Raw genomic sequence first — 17,729 nt, 5'->3', positions numbered from 1 at the left:
TTACTTTTGCTCCAGCGGCGATCTGAGCCACCGTGTTCACCTCAGACGAAGCCAAACGCGCCTCTACCGCCTCATCTACATAATGTAAATATGATACGGTCTTATTGGTGCCCTGGAGTCTTCACGGGGCAGTAACTGTAAAAATGCCAGGAGTTAAACAGGCAGGCTTTAATAAATGGACTGTGCTCACCTATTCAACAGTGATGATAAATATTTTCTTTTACTGCTGTAATGAATCCAAAGACACATGAGTGAGATTTTATTTGCGAAGCAATTAACTCTTTTCTCGCCCCCGCGGTTCAGCCAAATGTTTACATTTTAGTCATCAAGACGCAGACGCTTTTGTCCAAAGCGACATATAGTGAGAGACACAATCAAGCCACTATGCGGTCGAGACCAAAATACTACCTTACAGTCCTGAACTACCTAGTAGTAGTTCCTACTACCTACTAGCAACTAACAGTGCGGAGCTATGGAGAGGCAGTGAAGAGGGACATGAACAGGAGAAGAGAGTGGAAGTGAGTAGAGATGAGGAAGGTAAAGCTGTGAGGAGAGAAGTAGCGGTGACAGAGCTCAGGAGGACAGTTTTGCCCGATGACGCTCATGTACAGAACGTAGTGGACGAGGGGTAGCATGGGCTAAGGCGGAGCGGATCCAGCTCGTACTCTGTAGGTCAGCAGAAGTAATTGACTTGATGCGGGCAGCTACAGGTGGTCAGTGGAGCGCCATCAACAGTGGGGTGATGTGGGCCTGCTTCAGTTGGTTGAAGACCAGACACGACGCCCCTGTCTGGACCATCTGGAGCGGCTGCAGACGGACGGGGGCACCGGCAGATGGGTGGCGTGCTGGGCGAGGAAGAGCCTGATTTTTCTGAGGTCAAATAAGGCAAAGCGGCACGACCGGGACACCGAGACTACACGATCAGACAAAAGTCATCAATCGTGACTCCCAATTTTTGAACAGCCTCGGTAGCAGCAAGAGACAAGGTGCCAATTTTGATGTCCATGTTGTGGGTAGAGCTGGGCGTCATCTGTAAGCAGTGGTATGACAAGCCGTGTCAGCCGAACGCCGACCTGGCTACGACGCCCTGGATGAGCCCCGGAGAGGCAAGTGCACTGCCAGCGGCGCCCACGCCGGGGAGAATGGAGGGAAGGATACGGTGGTGGGCTGCATCGAATGCAGCTGATAATTCAGGCAACATGAGAAGCGAACAGTTAAAGCAGAAAGACACTTTGAAAACACTTGCTGAACCTGTCCAAAAGGCTGTAGCTATCCTGATGCGAATTAGACTGATGGAACACGAGGCGACTTCCTCTTTAATTTTTTGTGGCGGACAAACCCTGCAGGCGGTGGTGTTCTCTCAGCCTGCGGAGACGAGGAGACGGTAGGACAATTAGAAAAGCTCCATTGATAAACTGCTCTGTGCAGGCTGGGGTGATGCTAACCTGACAGCATTGATCCGAATGAATCCGGAGGCATCGCACGGGTCGTAGTCGCCCTGTACGTCCATGCTGGAGGAAGAAAAGAGACATTCTGGTCATGACGTGACTAAAAATGTTCGGTGCCAGAGCAGCAGGGATGAAGAGGCCCCCTGTCGATGTCCAGGAAAACATGACTTTTTAAAATGATCTGTTCTTTTTGAAAATGGCGTTCTCATCGATCTCCGTCTGAACGCGTCTCTTTTGGGTTTCTGGACCATTGTCTGTCCTGAATAGAATCAATGATGTGGAATAAAAACAAGCACACTAAAGAGGCTTTTTTTTCTTCTTTTAAAAACAATCCCATCATATCAACTCCGAGCTGTCATGTCAGGATGATTTTGTAATCTGAAGTCGCAGGTTTATGTTTTTATCCGGCTCTTCTATTCCAACGCTGAAACAATAACTCGTGCCTTGGCGTGTTCGATTTTGTTTTCGGCCGCTCGTTGTGAAGTCATTTCTTCTTTGCGTGCGCCTCACAAAGACCATCCGTGCGCTGTGTAATTACAGCAGTTTCTACCTGCAGTGCTTAATACACTCCCTCACCGAGTCCTCTCCTCCCCGTGACACCCCCAACTCCTGATGTACAGCTTGCACTTATTCTTCAAAAGCACTTAGCAAAGGAGGAAATTGCCAACAAATGATAGGATAAACACTTGAAAAAGAACGAGCGACAACTAAATCATCAACTCTCAATACAAGACTCCCTGCCCGGCACCTGAGAACCATTATGAGTGAGTGGCTTGAAAGAATACGGTACCCCGTTTGTGTGTGTGTGTGTGTGTGTGTGTGTGTGTGTGTGTGTGTGTGTGTGTGTGTGTGTGTGTGTAGCAGGGGATATTTCATGTACTCCTTTAAGAAACCCTGCAGTCTAATTGAGAGCGGAGCCAGTGGACGAGGAGGAGGGTGACATTTGTGACTCAGATGGGCGCAGTGACGGACCGTGTTACCACTGTGTTAATGACGCCGTTTACTGTTACCTGCGGAGAGGCAACAGGGTGTCAGCGGGGGGTTCATGCCTAATCTGCTCTGTGTGTGTATTAGAGCGATTGTGGCAGGCTGTCATGCCGAGACAAGTGTGTGTGTAAGGTGAGATCGCTGCTTCCAGGTGTATGGCTGCCAGGGAAAGTGCATATACTGCAGCTTATGTCTCATTTCCGATCAATAGAAATTAGCATTCAATTCATATTTCTGGCAGAAAATCGAGTGTAGACCTGCGTAAAGTTAAATACTTGCCCACGGCTTCAAAACTTCAGATTTATTCCCTTCCTATATCATTGTCTGCTCCATTTTATGTGCATTTAGCAGTTAAATTCTCTCTGCTCAATAGGTAGAGGTGCAGGAAATGTTCACATTTTTACCAATATCACGGTAAATATGGGGTAGGTTTTATAAAATAAACCTTTTCTAATAACTATTGTCTGCCGCCATCCTCTGTGGACAAAAGCAGCTTTTCAGCAGCAGCGTGGCGCCACAGTATGACGCTGGCGTGCAACAACAACAACAACAACAACAAAACATCAACTAATTGAAACGACAGCAGTAAAAAGATCTCAAGTGGCCGAACATCTGCATACAGGCTTGATCCATCAAGCAACAGAATCGAATGGTCGACTGTGCGACAGACACCCTTTTCTTACTGCTCCTGACCTGTGTAACTAGCGTCATGCTTGTGAACTTTCCTCCTAAAATCCCTTCTCTCTCTTTCCTCGCTGAAAAATGCCATTAACTCTCTGACTCAAGGGTACAACTGGAGCGTGTGTGTGACTGAAGGGGAGACACGGTGGCATATGGACGGGTTTTTACTTTGGTCAGTGCTGAGCCTGCCCAGAGGGCATCAGGGGTCAGCATCCTGAACAAACCCACTGTTACCACACTTAAGAGGCCACGGGGGTGCAGCGGGAGGAGGGCTGGGGTTACGGTCTGCCCTCCAGGAACTGAGCCTGACACATCTCTGATGTCTTTGTGAGAAAGGGCCAGTTTAGTGTGTTGAGGAGGTCAAAGAGAACCCGGGCAAACTGAGCAAACCAGAAGGTATCTGGTGAAAACGCGGCATAGCTGAGCTGCACCCGGAGCAGCCAGAAGCAGATGTCACGTCGCAACGAGTGACGCACGCGTGTTGATTCTGCCCCCGCTCACCTGACCAGCTCCTCGTTGTAGAGGGACTTGGGTGACTCTCGTCCCAGGATGTAGACCTGGCCCTTGAAGATGGACAGCTGGACTTTGCCCTCCACGTTCTCCTGTGATTTGTTGATGCAGTGGCGCACAAACTCACACTCTGGACTGTACCAGAAACCTGAAGACGACAAGGAAATTACGAAAAGTACAAATATAACACAAGAATATCCATCCAACATTGTTAATTGTGTCTTTAGGAATATAAAAACCCTTAGAAAACGCAGACGTCTTGTAAAATTTAAGGGCTTTTATAGCTATTATACCCGATTTAGCGACACCTAGCGGTGAGAATGCAGATCACACCCATTTAAAACCTTCCCTCACTCATATTTATTTTTAAGACTGTTGAACAATGATGACAGGGAAAATATAGAATTTTCCAGTATTATTTCGCGGATTGCCGTATGAAAGGACAAGAGACGGCTACAGTTTCTCAACACAATGTTGTGCAGTGAGGACAAATTGAAATAGACACCGCAAACCCTCCAATTAGCAGCAGCGGGCTCTAAAAGGTGGTTACTGGGCGTCGGCGGGCCAGGTGAAGTTCATCCAGCCCGTTTCTTTTGTCCCATTTTAGAGACGTGGCCATCCGTCTCTGAGACAGATGGTTCAGGGATGCGTCTGTGTATGTTCAGAGGTCAGGCACGCCTCGCTCAGCAGGGGTCCTCCTCTCATCAGCAGCTGACCTCCACCTCATCGTCTGGCCACGTTCAAAGACAATCTTTTCCCCGCTTTCATTGGCACCAGACATAACAACGGCGCGCAGTTTACAGTCCAAACGGAAAGTGTAACAATGACGGTATGACTGAGTTTAAATAGATACAGGATCATTTTGAAGATTTTAAAATTTGATTTATCCAGAGACTGAAGTGCACCACGGTTAAACCTTTACGCCTCTACTTCTTCGGATGAAACAGATGCGAGACAGAAGGCTGGCTGGGGTTTATGTTAACAATCCACCTGCCATTTCTCTGCACTTATAAATGATTTAAATCCACAATGGGTTTAATCTCTGCCTGCGTTTGCTTCTCGTCTCTGGAGGGTCTAACCCAAGTGGCCCAGTAGCCGGTCTCTAATGGCGCTGATCCTATTATGTGGATAAAAGTACAGGAGGAGTGAAGACGGAGCAGAAGGGAGGATTAAGACACCTGAGCCAAGAGAAGCTCAGCGCACACGTGCAAACACGCGCCGCGGGTGCAGGTACGCTCCAGCGTGGCGACAACAACAACAACAACAACAACCACCACAAGATGTAAAAATCCGAGGCTAAAAGAAGTGAAACGATCTCATTTAGGTGATGCATTCGAGGGTCTTACCGTTGTACACCAGTTCAGAGAACTTGATCCCCAGTCCCTGTTTGATCCGACGCACCTCTTTGTCCATGGTGAAGGTTTCGATGTCTAAATGGGCCTTCAACAGAATCGTACCTCCCGGGGTTTCATATATCCCTGACGCAGAGGGGAAACACAGTTGTTATTGTTGCTGTTAGCAGAGAAATGCTCGTCTCTCCCAGCGTCATATTTAAGCTCTAATGTAGATCTACGCATTTGTGAGACCCAAATGACACTTTTTGTGGAACACGCAGAAAGGGTGCGGGTAGTTTTCTCCAATACATCTGCTAATTTTGTCAGAACCATAACGCTCCATCATCATTATCTCCATCAGAGGCAATTCACAACAACAACCAACCCGAGCTCTTATGCAACCGCGAGTGGCTTGATTATCCATCAGCTGTCTTGACAGACAAGCCTTCACTGAACCGCGGATGAGCCTGTCCTGGGTAAATGACAGGGTAGGAGGCCCCTGCCAGCCTGGAGCCCGGACCAGGACTCTGCCTACCCTGCAATTTACCCCCTCTGGACAGGAGGGGGGAGGGTTGAGAGGAGAAAAGATGAGGTAGATGACAGGAGAAATGAAGCCGTCAATCAAGTGTCAGCAAAAACAAAAGGAGGACAAAGGAAAATGCTGCCAGACGCATCTGACAACCCAAATAGGAGCTTTATCAATGACATCCATTTTAGCTCGAGCTGAAACGTTCAAAAACTGAGCAATGATTCTGAAAACATGGTTCTTCACATTATGTGTCAGTCTGTATGACGGTGAACTCCCCCTCAATTCAAACCGCGCTGCCAAACAGACATCAAAACTTCAAAAGCAATCTTTTCAGAAAACTAGAACTTTTTACTTGACTCCATCCGGATTTATGAGTCCAAATCTGTCTGACCCCAAATACTACAGTGCCGGGGTCTGAAAATGGAGAAGCCTTTCATGCTAGTGGCCAAAAGCTGAGCTTAGCCGAGCTGCTAATTGTCTTAAGCCTTAAAAGGTTGTCGCCTGAGTGACAATGGCTCGTGGCTTTTAGTGATTCAGGTCCGCACAGGACACGTAGGGACACTTCCGTCTGCTCTATCAGATAAATAAGTTAAAACTGCCCTCAAACACAGCTTGGCTTAACAGCTCCAAAGAGCTAGCTTAGAGTGTGGGGCAAACAATGAAATGCTATCTGGCTAAGCTCCATCTGAGGCTGGCTAGTTAAGCTGAATGGAAAGCACCTCCAGTGGTTTTTAAAGTTTTAGTCTTTTATACGGTTAGTGCAGGTATGCTAACCGCGCTGCAGGCAAGAGGTGGTTCGGGTCAGGGGGGATATCTTCTTGAGCTGATGACCTCTGACCTTTGGAGCAAACTGGCAGTCTGATATCAAAGGGCAAAACCTTCACATTTGGGTAAAAAGGATTCACTGATGTGAATATTTAGTCCCGAGGTTTAAATATGAAGCATCTCTATCTTTCTTAAGGCTGATCAGACCTGGACTGATAAACAACCATGATATTGGTGGATGCATTCAATTTTAAGACGTACAGAAGAAATGCCTTGAAAGTTTTTAGCTTTGACAACAACTTCATTTTGATTTTGACAGTGGACATCGACGGACAGAGGCATTTCCTGTTGCTGAAAGGGGCGACTCTTCCGAGACGCACAGGTCACGGACCTGACAGCCCGCTGACAGGTGGGAAAATGTTAGTCTGTCGAATGGTTTGTAGCAGCAGTGACAACATTCTTGACAAACCATTTCAGCGCTCTCCACCTCCCTGACCCCTCACAAATAGGTTTGACATGTTCCCATTCAGTCCCTCCCATCGTCTTTTGTGCGTATAGGCGCCTGCCATTACGCAGCGGACTGGCGGGTACACTCCGCGGCAGTCATTCAGCCGCTCGGACACCTTGCGCACCACCTTTCGATACAGCTGGAGATTGGGGGAAAAAAAGCTCAGAGCTTTTGTTCAGCCAAAGGGCTCGAAATGTGGGCTTCCCATTTTCCAATTTCTACCTGCCAAGTTTTTCTGCAGCCGCAGTGCGTTGGCCGGTCCATTTGGCAATCACAGTGTGTGTGTGTGTGCGTGTGTGTGTGCTGTCCTAACGCATGTAGAGACCTCGGAAATAACCTTTCGCTGCTGCCTGTTGATCCCAAAGACAGAGACAAAAACCTCCCTGTGACTGCGTGTGCACTTGCACCATCAACTGCGTATTTGTTTGTGTCCAGCGGAGCACAAACACTGATACCTTGTTCACACTGTGTGTGTTTTCTTTCTGTGTGTGCATGCATAAGTGATGGGAAGTCCATGATTCCAGGTGAACCAGAGGAAAAGATTTCCTTTTGAAAGAGAGCGCGTTTGCCATCCAGCCGGCTTTTGATGGAAGCAGAATAGAAAGTGTGACACCTAAAGCACTCATGTAAAATAACTGCAAATTGCGTGAAAGCCCGGCTCACTGAAAGGAAAGCTTTTGAACCGATAAAATTAAAATATTCTGGTGTTTTTGGGACTCGAAGCCCCTCTACCTCGCTGCACTCACGGCGCGTAAATGCAGGCTAAATTGGCACAAATTGAGAAATGACAAACGAATTGAAGTATAATTTTCGATAATTTCTTACCGCGGGACTTCATGCCAATGAAACGGTTCTCGACGATGTCAATCCTGCCCACGCCATGGTTGCCGCTGCGAGACAGACAGGCGGGGACACGTTAATTTCACCTTTAGGACGGCCATTTCACAAAGAAGCACTTAGAGCTGGATAAGAGTTCAACTCGCCTACAAGTCAGAAACAACCACAGCAACAGCACCTCCAGTACCGATACTCATTTGCACATGAATCCAGTCGGTACCACCGAGGTGTTTCAGTTATGCTAATTAATGGGGGGGGCTAATATGAGATGTAGTAGATCGATTCTCACCCGATAAGGTTGAGATATGAAAAAATATCCAGCGGAGAGCTCTTGGAGGTGCCCTGCTTCACATCGACCACTTTGATCGGCACTCCTGAAACAGAAAACAGCCGCATTATATGAAATTTATTTAAAAAACAATAAAGAAACGTTCATGAACCCCTGAAATCAATGGCCGTCAGCGAAAAGTGACAACAACCAGAAAAAGGGGTCAGAGAGAATAGCTAATAAATTCAAAGGCTCTGCTCCTTTGAAAGCTGTGAAATCGTGGGCAGGCCTTTACCTAATTCAATTACTCACGCGGCTTTGTTCGCCGAGGCGTTTTGGGCGCTGGTGCACGTTTCTGCGCATGTGCGGCCTCATCATATTAAACGCAGCCTCTTGTTAGCGCCTTGTCTCCAACACACACACTTCATCACGCATCAATCACTGTCAGGACCTGTTCCGTTCATGGCCTTCAATGAGCCACACGGGCCAAAGGTGGCGGCAAAGCAACGACTCGTGTGCGTGTGTGTGTGTGTGTGTGTGAGCTTCAGAGGAAACCTGCTGATATTCCCTCTCCTTGTATACACACTTCCAGCTGTCAGGCTCTTCTGCCCCCACATGTGAGTGACTTGAAAAATGCTTTGTTGCCGACCCATTCTCTTATCGCGGGAATCCCGGCGCTCCCATGGACGTGAAACGGGCGCCTCAGAGTGCACGAAAGGCCCGTGCGGATGACGCGCTGCTAAAACGCCCCTCCCCACATGTCTAATAATTAGATTAAAAGTTTAAATAAATCAAATGTCTAAACGTGGGAGTAAAGCGGCCGGCCTCTCTTCCTTGTTTCCATCGCTGTCTCCATCGTGCGGGTTCTGTCATTCACCGAGGGCTCTTTTTTTTCCCCCCGGGGTCCTTTTCTTCAGGTTCTCGCGGCCTAACAGTGCAGACAATAGGAGCGCAGACACAGCTGTAGGAAAAATTACTGCTTTACATTTTTCCTCTCTACCTCTCTGGCCTGAAAGGAGGGAGGGATGAAAATATTTTCCTGAAAAAAGGGGGAGAGGAACAGGGAATGGAGTGTTTGACAGGGGGAAAAGGTTCCTGTTGTTAAATATTCTTTTTTAATCAGTGAGAAAACTTTGGTGAGAAAGGGCAGGGATGAAAAGGTGGGAGGGGGACTGCAATGAAACATTCTTGTGCTGATCTTGTGCTCAGAGGGAGGAGTAGGCTCCAGCCTTTGTTCGGACAACTAAAACAGCTTTTGTCATCGGGTGCTCAATAAAAAAAGCACAGGGGACGTGTGTGAAAACAGCTCGAAAATGCGGCCCAGGCATCGCCGCGCCACCGCAGACACATCTGATCTCCGGGCTGCGTTATTCCAACGCTCACTAATGCTCCCTGCAAATCACCATTACAGCTCCAGAAACTGTCCAGCGAGTCCTCCAGTGTCCCTCCGCCGATTGATCTGCTCGCTAGAGAGCAAGCGTCTGTGCCATCTGCCTCAGGCGTGGACGTTTCTTCTCCGTCCTCCCTTTGTGCAAACATGTGACACTTTCCACTTCCCGCCGACTCTCGTGGCGAAGTATCTGATGAATGTTTCTCTGGCCCCTCAGGGCTTGGTGTATTAGCTGGACTTAATGCTTCCGGCCTGTTTGTGCCCCCCTGGGCACAAACACAGCAGCTTTGGGACGAGTAATGTCATGTGGAGCTGAGGACGAGTCTGGGTGGCCAGGAATGGCGATAATGTGCAGCCGGGTCAGCGCCGGAGCCGTCGCCCCTCGGCAATAAACGCCACCGTTGACCAAAGCCAAGAGATACAAGGTGGTGAGACCCCTCTTATGGAGCTCATGTGTGTTACATGGAAAAAACAGAATCTTTTCTTATTAAAGTGTTGTTGTTGTTTTTTAAAAAAAGAGTGAAAAATTATTTGTACCGACCGTTCTTGAACTCAATCTCAAGGACATCGGCGCTATTGGGAGAATCTTCCGGGTTCTTGGTCATCATGTACAGGTCAGCCGGAGCATGTTGCTGAAAAACACACAAATTCACTCCATTTCACACACGGTGGCGAGAAGGTCGCCGACGTCTCCAGAGAAGGCGGAGAGGAAGAGAGGAGGATGGACGCAAAGGAGAGCTGAGAAAGCCATCAAGAGGTGGGAGGAAACCCACGTTCTACATTTTTCTCTGGTTGGTTTCACTTTCCTCACATTGACTTTTCACCAGGAAGGAAAAAAAAAGACTGGGAATACTGGGAGGAGACCGGGAAACACTCCAAACACACCTGCTGTTATGACAGATCCGTCCCCTGAATGATCTATTCATCCTCTGATGAAATTTAAACGCGCTTGCATTTTTTTTTTTTTACACATAGAAACAACTTTGTTCGCTCCTGGTGGGGGAGCCGAGCGAGGGTGACAGGCCGACGCGTGTGCCCAGCGATGCGGCCCTGCAACAATTACACAGCATTAGGACAAGACGGCGGCCAATGTCCTCTGAGCTGAGGCAAATTGCAGGGGGGGGAACTATGCAAAATAACCACTGGGTGCATTTAAATGGAAAGCTTTACCAGACAGTAAATCATCATACAATAACTAATCGGCATCTGCTCGTCGCCTGTCACCCAGGAGAAAACGAGCGGCGCAATCACTTTCCTTTCCTTTTAACTAAACACCAAAATTGACTGGGAAAGGGCCCATCTTCCTTTCCTTTATTTTCTGCCTCAGCGCCTTGAAAGATGCCAAATGAGAGCAAATCTACAGGGGGAGAAAAAGCCTAAAAAGCCTTTGATGGTTTGGGGGGGAAAGGATCTGAATTTTAAATCCTGAAGAATCTAAAACTTGACAGTTGCTATAGGTGTCCGAACGCGGTGTCACGCAACATCCTGTGATGGTATTTGTTGTGGATGATGTCGTATCCGTGTGCTTTTATCTGTCCTAACTACAACCAAAATGAGTTTTAGTTGACTTAAAATCCAAGAAAAATCCTCATTATTCTCGAGAAGCATCCAATAATTTCCCTTTTCTTGCTAAAGTTAAATACATATATGAATTTGGGACACCTTGTAGAAATGCCTTTTTGGTAAATAATCCCGGAAAACACCCGCTTGAAAGGAAAGCGTGCACTCGTGCACTTGATGGGCTTTTTGATACAGAAGAAGAAAAAAAAAAAAAAAAAAGGTGGAATAAGCTTGTTTCCAGTGAGCGAAAGATCAATGCATTTCAATTCAAGCCCCCCGCAGGTGGACCTGTCCCCAAGCCACGGCCCAGAAACAGAGGGAAAGGTAAAGAGAAAGAAGGCGGGAGGCGAGGCGAGGGGGGGGTGGGGGGTTATTGGTGAGAAATGGGGCATGAAGCGCTCCATCGTGTAGCACCGAGCGGCTCCTTTGGACACCTTCGCCTCCGAGACATTGTTGTGCTAAACGTGGAGACGGCTGACGCACGGACTTAAAGCAAAGTAAATTTCTATCTTTCCACACATTAGTTGCCTCATTGGCTTTCAATCGGAGCCAACGGAGCCCAAAAGAAGCTGAGGTGACAGGAGGGAGAGGGGGAGGCAGGAGAAGGAAAAAGGGAGAGTCGAGAGGGGAACTGAGGAAATGACGACTGTGGCGCAATGGTTCGGAAATGACGCCTAAATCACCATGTTTCAAGTCTGTCCTTCTCCCTAAAATGCAAGCGCGGCAAATTGAGACAAACACGAAACGTTCCAACGACGTTCCGGGGGTATCGCTCCATCCTTAACGCTGGGGGGAATTTTCACAGCCACGGCAGCGGAGTCAAATGACAGTAACGGCGAGGTGGACGCGGGGCGCACTCGCCGAGGGAGACGGGTCAGACCAATCAGACCCGAGGGCAGCGAAGGCACCCGACAAACGCCGGCCGCTCCGCTTCAAAGCACACATTCACGTGCACACATCCACCTGCAGGCCCACTTCCTCTCCCCACAGGCAGTCCTCTATCCATCTATCTTTCCAGCCAGCCATGCGACCAGGAGAAAACAACTTTTCATTTCCTCTAGGTGAGCGGGGGGGGGCCTGTGCGTTACGCTTCTTTATTTCTGCTCGCCGGCGAACTGATCAAAGGGGGCGACGGGCGCGGGGAAGCTCACTGACAGAGGCTATAATTAAGACTGAGGTGATGTTTTAATGACTCGGGACAAGTGTCAGGCTGCCTCAGGCTGGGAACAACTGCTCATGCATGGAGGGACATGGGGGGGGGGAGGCTGCAGCGAGGTCCAACAGTTGGAGCACTGGATAAACATTCTCAAAGATGGACAGAAAAGCCACGGTGAGTAATAAAGCTCTGGGAAAAGGGCCTGAGATAATGTCGAAAAAACAGATGAAGGAACATTTAACTTGAAATATTGGGAATACTGTATGGAAAGAATTCATATCTGATGGAATTCTATTGGAAGCATTCCCAGAATTTCAACGACTTGAGTTGCCCGTTCTTCCCTAAATTAGCTGTTTTCTGCCGTTTTCAAAGTTCCACATGACACTAATGGAGGTAAACATCCTCTACATTTCAAAGAAAATTGACCCTGACGATGCGATATGGATAAAGCTCGCTGTTCTCTTTAAATAAGCCTTTTACTTCAGAACCACCTCCCCAAATGTGGCGCACGTCCCCTCCGAGGGAAAAAAAACGCCGGACTGGAGGTGAGCAAATAAAAAAAGGAATTGTGCTGGTGGCGAGATGGTTTAGGGTGATCAGGAAGGATGCATTGTTAATCACTGAGTAACCAGAGCTCTGAGGACTCTTATCTACAGCAGAACACGTGAGCGACCATTTGGACGTTTCCTAATCTGAGTATATTGAGCAGAGAGGGGCCTTTGTAACACAGGTGGGGGGTGGGGGGGTTCTGAGGGGCTTGAATAGTTGAGGTCTGCCCTGAGCCTTAAGGGCTGTAACCAGAGTAGGAACAGGGGCTGATATGGAGAAGAGGGCTCTTAGAACAAGGTGAACTATTTCAGGTGACCTTCTAGGTCATTCAGAATCTTGAGAATTTCACTTGTTTTGCAATTATTGTGTTCTTATTGGTTTCTGGTTGCAGCTCCTTCATTTAAGGTGAAACTGCCCCCCAAATGCGGTTCCTTTATTCAATAAAAGTACGCAGCAAACGTACCTGTAAAGACATTAAGCAGTGGCCGTGGAACTGCTTAATTATTAGTTGAAATTATCATTTCGTGCCCTGGATAATATATTCAAATCCTTTTACCACTGCGGAGTCCTGCATCATAAATATTTCATTGAATTTACTGCCATCAATTGATTCAAAATTGGAGTAAAAGGACCCCCCAAAAAAGAGGGAGGGGGGTAAATAAAATCACTTACACAATACTGTCATCGTGCATCGCTATGCTATTGAGCTGGCTCATCTCATTCTTTTCAAAACATTTCTCAACAGGCCGACCACTAAAGAGGCAGCGGAGGGGTGGGAAAGGGCCAGAGGAAGAGTGAGAGGGATGGAGGTCTGAGTTACAGCGGCCCTGCCCCTGCATCCCCGCTCCATTTGGGGACTCATCTGTCTGGCGCGCTGTCTTTGTACTTTACTGTTACTGGTGACATTTTGGTGTCACGGTGTCACGGTGAAATGGCTCCCCTCCCACGTCGCAGCCCGCGGCGGCGCAACCAGTGGAACAATAAGGTCCCGAAGAGTTGGGGCTAGAACTCAGGAGGCCCCAGCTGGGCGCAACGCCCTAACCCTTCCCCCTCCCTGGCTCCCATGAAATTGGGAATTAGTCGAAGCGTTGCTGACGACAAGTCAGTGTCTGTGTGTCCCGGGCTCTTCCCAGGGCCCGGCGAGGACCCAGGGTGAGGACAGACACATACACAGACACAGCAACCAAAAGATGGGAGCTCTGGGGGTCACAGGGGCCAACCTGTATGTAGTGCTCTGACCTTTGACCCCGCACAGAGATCAAACTGTCTCACCCATGAGACGCAGTGTGGGAGTTTGTACCATGGCTGGCATGGCTCATCTGGGGGGACGGAGGCCTTACTGCCTACTACTGTTGCTCACCAACAGATAAGAGATAATGTCCAGATGTTCATGGTGCCTTAAATACAGATGTTCATCAAGCGAGGCAGCCTATAAATGGACGCATCTGTGCAAAATATAGTGTAATAATATAATGTCCGATTATTATTAATTATTACTCTTGCTTCAGGATTCACAGCTGGTTTTTTGATAAAAGTGTTGAATCATTTTAAAAAAACCAGTAGGAACAAGTCTTACCTTGGGATTCTCCAGGATTCCAGACTCATAGCTGCAGAGTAAAATCATTTAGAGTATAAGAATGTCATGATTTCCAATTGACTTTCAGAAATAAAAAAAAGATGCAACCAGCCCACCTGATATGCATGAGGTTGGCATCCATGCTCCAGGGTGCTTTAGGAGACACAGGAACAGGGATTCCATGTTTCTACCGGATAAAAGACAGAGCTGATATGTTATATTCATCTCAAAGACCTCACACAGCGCTCCTGAAAGCTGCCAACGAGTACCAACGGGATGATTTCTGGACTGGTTTTATGGCATACCGTGTAATAAAAATGCATTTGTCCCTTCAAATAGAGTCTGCAGTAAAAACAACAAAAATATTTGGCAAGAAAAGCCCGTTTTAGACGGGTCATTCACTGGTTTATGAGGGAGACGCGAGGCAGAGGTGTTGTCCCACGCGACACGAGCTCCCTCTAGTGGTGACAAATGGGTACTTAGTAATATTAGACTTTCGATTACTTTCTTGATTTTTTTGTGGGGGTTTACTTCTGCAAAGGACAAAGTTCAACTCAAACTAAAGAGCAGGAGCACAGGTGAGAACTCTTGTGGTGGGGAAGGATATTAGGTTTGGAGTTTTGCCCAGTTATGTACATTGCAGCAGTGTGACAAACCGATTCAACCACGAATAAAGTGTTTCAACGTAACAGACAGCGAGTAAATTAGGCGTTCCTTCGTGCATGCATTAGTATGACTTTAACAGCTATCTTTCAATATTCAATATAGTTTGGTTAAGCTGTCCTGGATCACAAGGAACAAATTATTTTGAATCACGAGCATTCCAAATTCTTGGTTCTTACAAAAACGCTGTTTGGATACGGTGTTTTGGGAATGCCACGTTTGGACTGTTGATCATTTGGGGATGAGGCCGTTTGTGGTCTGGCCTTACCTGAGCGTACTCCATCAGGTCTTTTCTACCCTTGAAGCGGTTGTAGAACTCAGGGATCCTCCACGGTGCGATGACCTGAATAAGAGAGGAATGAAAGACTTCAATGTTCGAGCCAGCAGCACAATCTTTGCAAAAACGGCGCTGCAGACGAACCTTAACTTCAGGGTAGAGAGCGTAGCACGAGAGCTCGAAACGGATCTGGTCATTACCCTGAGGAGCAGAGATTTAGCAGGAGTTCCATTGAGTCATTCAGTTCATTCCTGTTAATCCATGAATTTAATACGATTGAGACGCATGTCTCCATCTAGAGGCCAAACATGCGCACTGCACTTCAACTCAACCCGATTGTGCTCATTTGACCAGAAATTGAAGAAAATTCTGATGGTAGCAGATCCAGTTTAAAAAATTTTTAGGTTCTAGAGCCGACAGACACAGATATGATTGGCGCCAACCCAAGCTCAAACTGGTTGTACAGCCCAGTTAAAGTGTAACAAAAAACTAGACAAGAAAAACAAGAACAGTTACTGTATTAACATGCATAAAAAAACATGTGTGTTTAATTCAGAAAGGAACCCTGCAAAAACAGGCTGGATGAATGTGAACAGAGAGTATAAATAGGTCTCAGTTGCGTGTCCTGCAGTCGTTTTACCTTTCCTGTTGCACCATGGGAGATAAACTGGGCGCCCTCCCTGCGTGCAATCTCAACTAGCTTGCGGGCGATACAAGGCCGCGCGATGGCGGTGCCCAGCAGGTATCGGTCCTCATAAATGGCGTTGGCCTGCAGGGCCGGCCAGATGAAGTCCTCCACAAACTCAGCACGCACGTCTTCAATGAAAACCTGTTTGACACGTGTGCAGGTGTGAACATGAAAGGCAAGCTTAAAAACCTCAGCGGAACAACACACCAATCATTTTCTGGTACCTTCTTGGCGCCCAGAGTTTCAGCCTTGTCCTTCGCAGCTTTAAAGTCTTCGTCTTGCCCGACGTTGGCCTGGAGAATCACAGTTTATTTCAGGAAAGCTCGTCACAAGACGCTTCTTCGGAGAATTTCGTAACGCGGGACTTTGCAGGAGCGTGATGCAACTTTGGACATTTTCTTTTAAATTAACGACTTGAAAAAGTTGTGGCTTTACTGCACATCGATTACCAAACGTCTGCACGCGCTGGTGCCTGGGAGGAACAGAAAAGGGCCGTCTGGCTAAAGCATACATTATACAGCTTTATCAACAGTTTCTGCTCTGAGGGAGAGGACATTGTCCTACATTACTGATTGTCTGCTCTGCTGGACTCTGCTGTGGTTGAAAATGGACTGTAAACCTCTGCCCATCCCCCCCTGGACCCCTCACTGAAAGGTTACACAGTTGCAAAAATCTGCCGGCTGTGCAGTTCTAAACTGCACAGCCGGCAAAAAAAAAAAAAAAAAATCAAACACAAAAAAAAAGACAAAAAACGCAGCAGGCAGCTTCCACGAAGGGGAGCTCTGGGGGGACATTTTGGGGACTGTAGGGAGCAAAATAAAGGAGCCCAGATGAGGGGAAGCTTACCAAGAAGGTGATGACATCATAGCCTTGCTCCTTCAGCCAAACCAGGATACAAGAGGTGTCAAGACCTCCGCTGTAGGCCAGAACCACTGTTCCTTTAGACATGATGTGGCGGTGGGGGGGCTGTGGCAGAGGGAAAACATGCTGATACAAGTGACAGACTGGACCATTAATGCAACATGCTCTCAGAACACAAAGTTCTTTTTGGATTTAAAGCAGCAAAACCGGCTGTGAATATAATTTGCATTTGCTGCCTTTACTTTAATATCAACAGCAATGCTCCCTCGGCTTCTATCCCATTACATCAGAGGACATTAGATTTTACACAAAATGGAGTCTAACTGGTAACTCAGCCGTAAAATGTTGCGTTATTTCAATGATGAGTAAAATCACAACATCCCTCCAAGCGCACCAGCCCAGGTTCCACGCAGAATTTCAGTTTAAATCAAGAGAGCGCGTTTTGTTGAATCCACAGGTCTTTTTGGAAATTCGGATCAAACAACACGAGTCCGCACCGTTTGCGAAGATAAAACCCCAGAAATGACAAAAATAATAATAAAAATAAATAAAAAAAATGTCAAAGACCGGCGTCAAAGCTTCGTACTCACCAGTTACGAGACTGATGCAAGATCACGCGTCCCTGCGGCTTCACCAGAACCGGTTTGACTCTTTAAGCGAATAAAAGGGCCCGTCCACATGATGACGTCACGCGCAGCGTAAATGTCACATGGTCAAAATAAGATCTGGAGGATCCCCCGCAGCTCGCGCCGCGCACGGCGCAACAGGTGGAGCCCGGGTCCGGCGCTGCAAAGTGCGATTTGTTTTTTTTGGGCAAAAGACAATAAACATCACCGTCAACGTGGCTCTGAAAATGGCGGTCACGCGTCGCGCAGAGTGACACGTTTATGGACCGGCGAGGTCGCGGCCTTGGGAATAAAGAGAGCTCCTGATAAAAGACTGACACCAATTCAGATGCAGAGAGCTCGACTCAAGATCTGGTCGACGCTCCCCAGCCGACCAATAGGAGTGCAGCGTGGTGGTGACGTAGAATCAACGCGACGCTGGCGCGCCATGATGGCCAACATGAACTTTAACAGGAAAACAGCTCCATGATTTAGTCCCAATACCCATATTTATTATTCTCAGACACACTAAATATT

At 47.6% G+C, this 17,729-nt stretch overlaps 1 protein-coding gene across 1 annotated transcript; it reads right to left on the bottom strand.

Annotated features, from left to right (window-relative positions):
* Positions 1-245: 245 nt before the first annotated feature.
* ass1 (argininosuccinate synthase 1) lies at positions 246-17,496 on the bottom strand. Its single transcript, XM_003965377.3, has 15 exons — positions 17,178-17,496; positions 16,573-16,692; positions 15,951-16,019; positions 15,679-15,867; positions 15,183-15,239; positions 15,030-15,104; positions 14,215-14,285; positions 14,099-14,129; positions 9,799-9,889; positions 7,889-7,973; positions 7,588-7,652; positions 4,973-5,104; positions 3,618-3,774; positions 1,446-1,511; positions 246-1,365 (listed from the first exon to the last, which is right to left on the bottom strand). The coding sequence occupies exons 2-15, from the start codon at positions 16,672-16,674 to the stop codon at positions 1,317-1,319; spliced, it is 1,239 nt and encodes a 412-aa protein (XP_003965426.2). The 5' UTR covers positions 16,675-16,692; positions 17,178-17,496; the 3' UTR covers positions 246-1,316.
* Positions 17,497-17,729: the final 233 nt, after the last annotated feature.

Source organism: Takifugu rubripes, chromosome 6 (assembly GCF_901000725.2).
Source record: "Takifugu rubripes chromosome 6, fTakRub1.2, whole genome shotgun sequence".
In the NCBI taxonomy this organism is placed as follows: domain Eukaryota; kingdom Metazoa; phylum Chordata; class Actinopteri; order Tetraodontiformes; family Tetraodontidae; genus Takifugu; species Takifugu rubripes.
This window is presented reverse-complemented; position numbering and strand designations above follow the sequence as displayed.

Bases quoted from the DNA above. Each gene is read 5' to 3' on its own strand.
- ass1 (XM_003965377.3), bottom strand. From the start codon at position 16,674: ATGTCTAAAGGAACAGTGGTTCTGGCCTACAGCGGAGGTCTTGACACC. The intron at 16,020-16,572 runs GTAAGCTTCCCC...GTGATTCTCCAG, and splicing joins ATGATGTCATCACCTTCTTG to GCCAACGTCGGGCAAGACGA. The intron at 5,105-7,587 runs GTAAGAAATTAT...CCTCTGCGTCAG, and splicing joins CATTGGCATGAAGTCCCGCG to GGATATATGAAACCCCGGGA.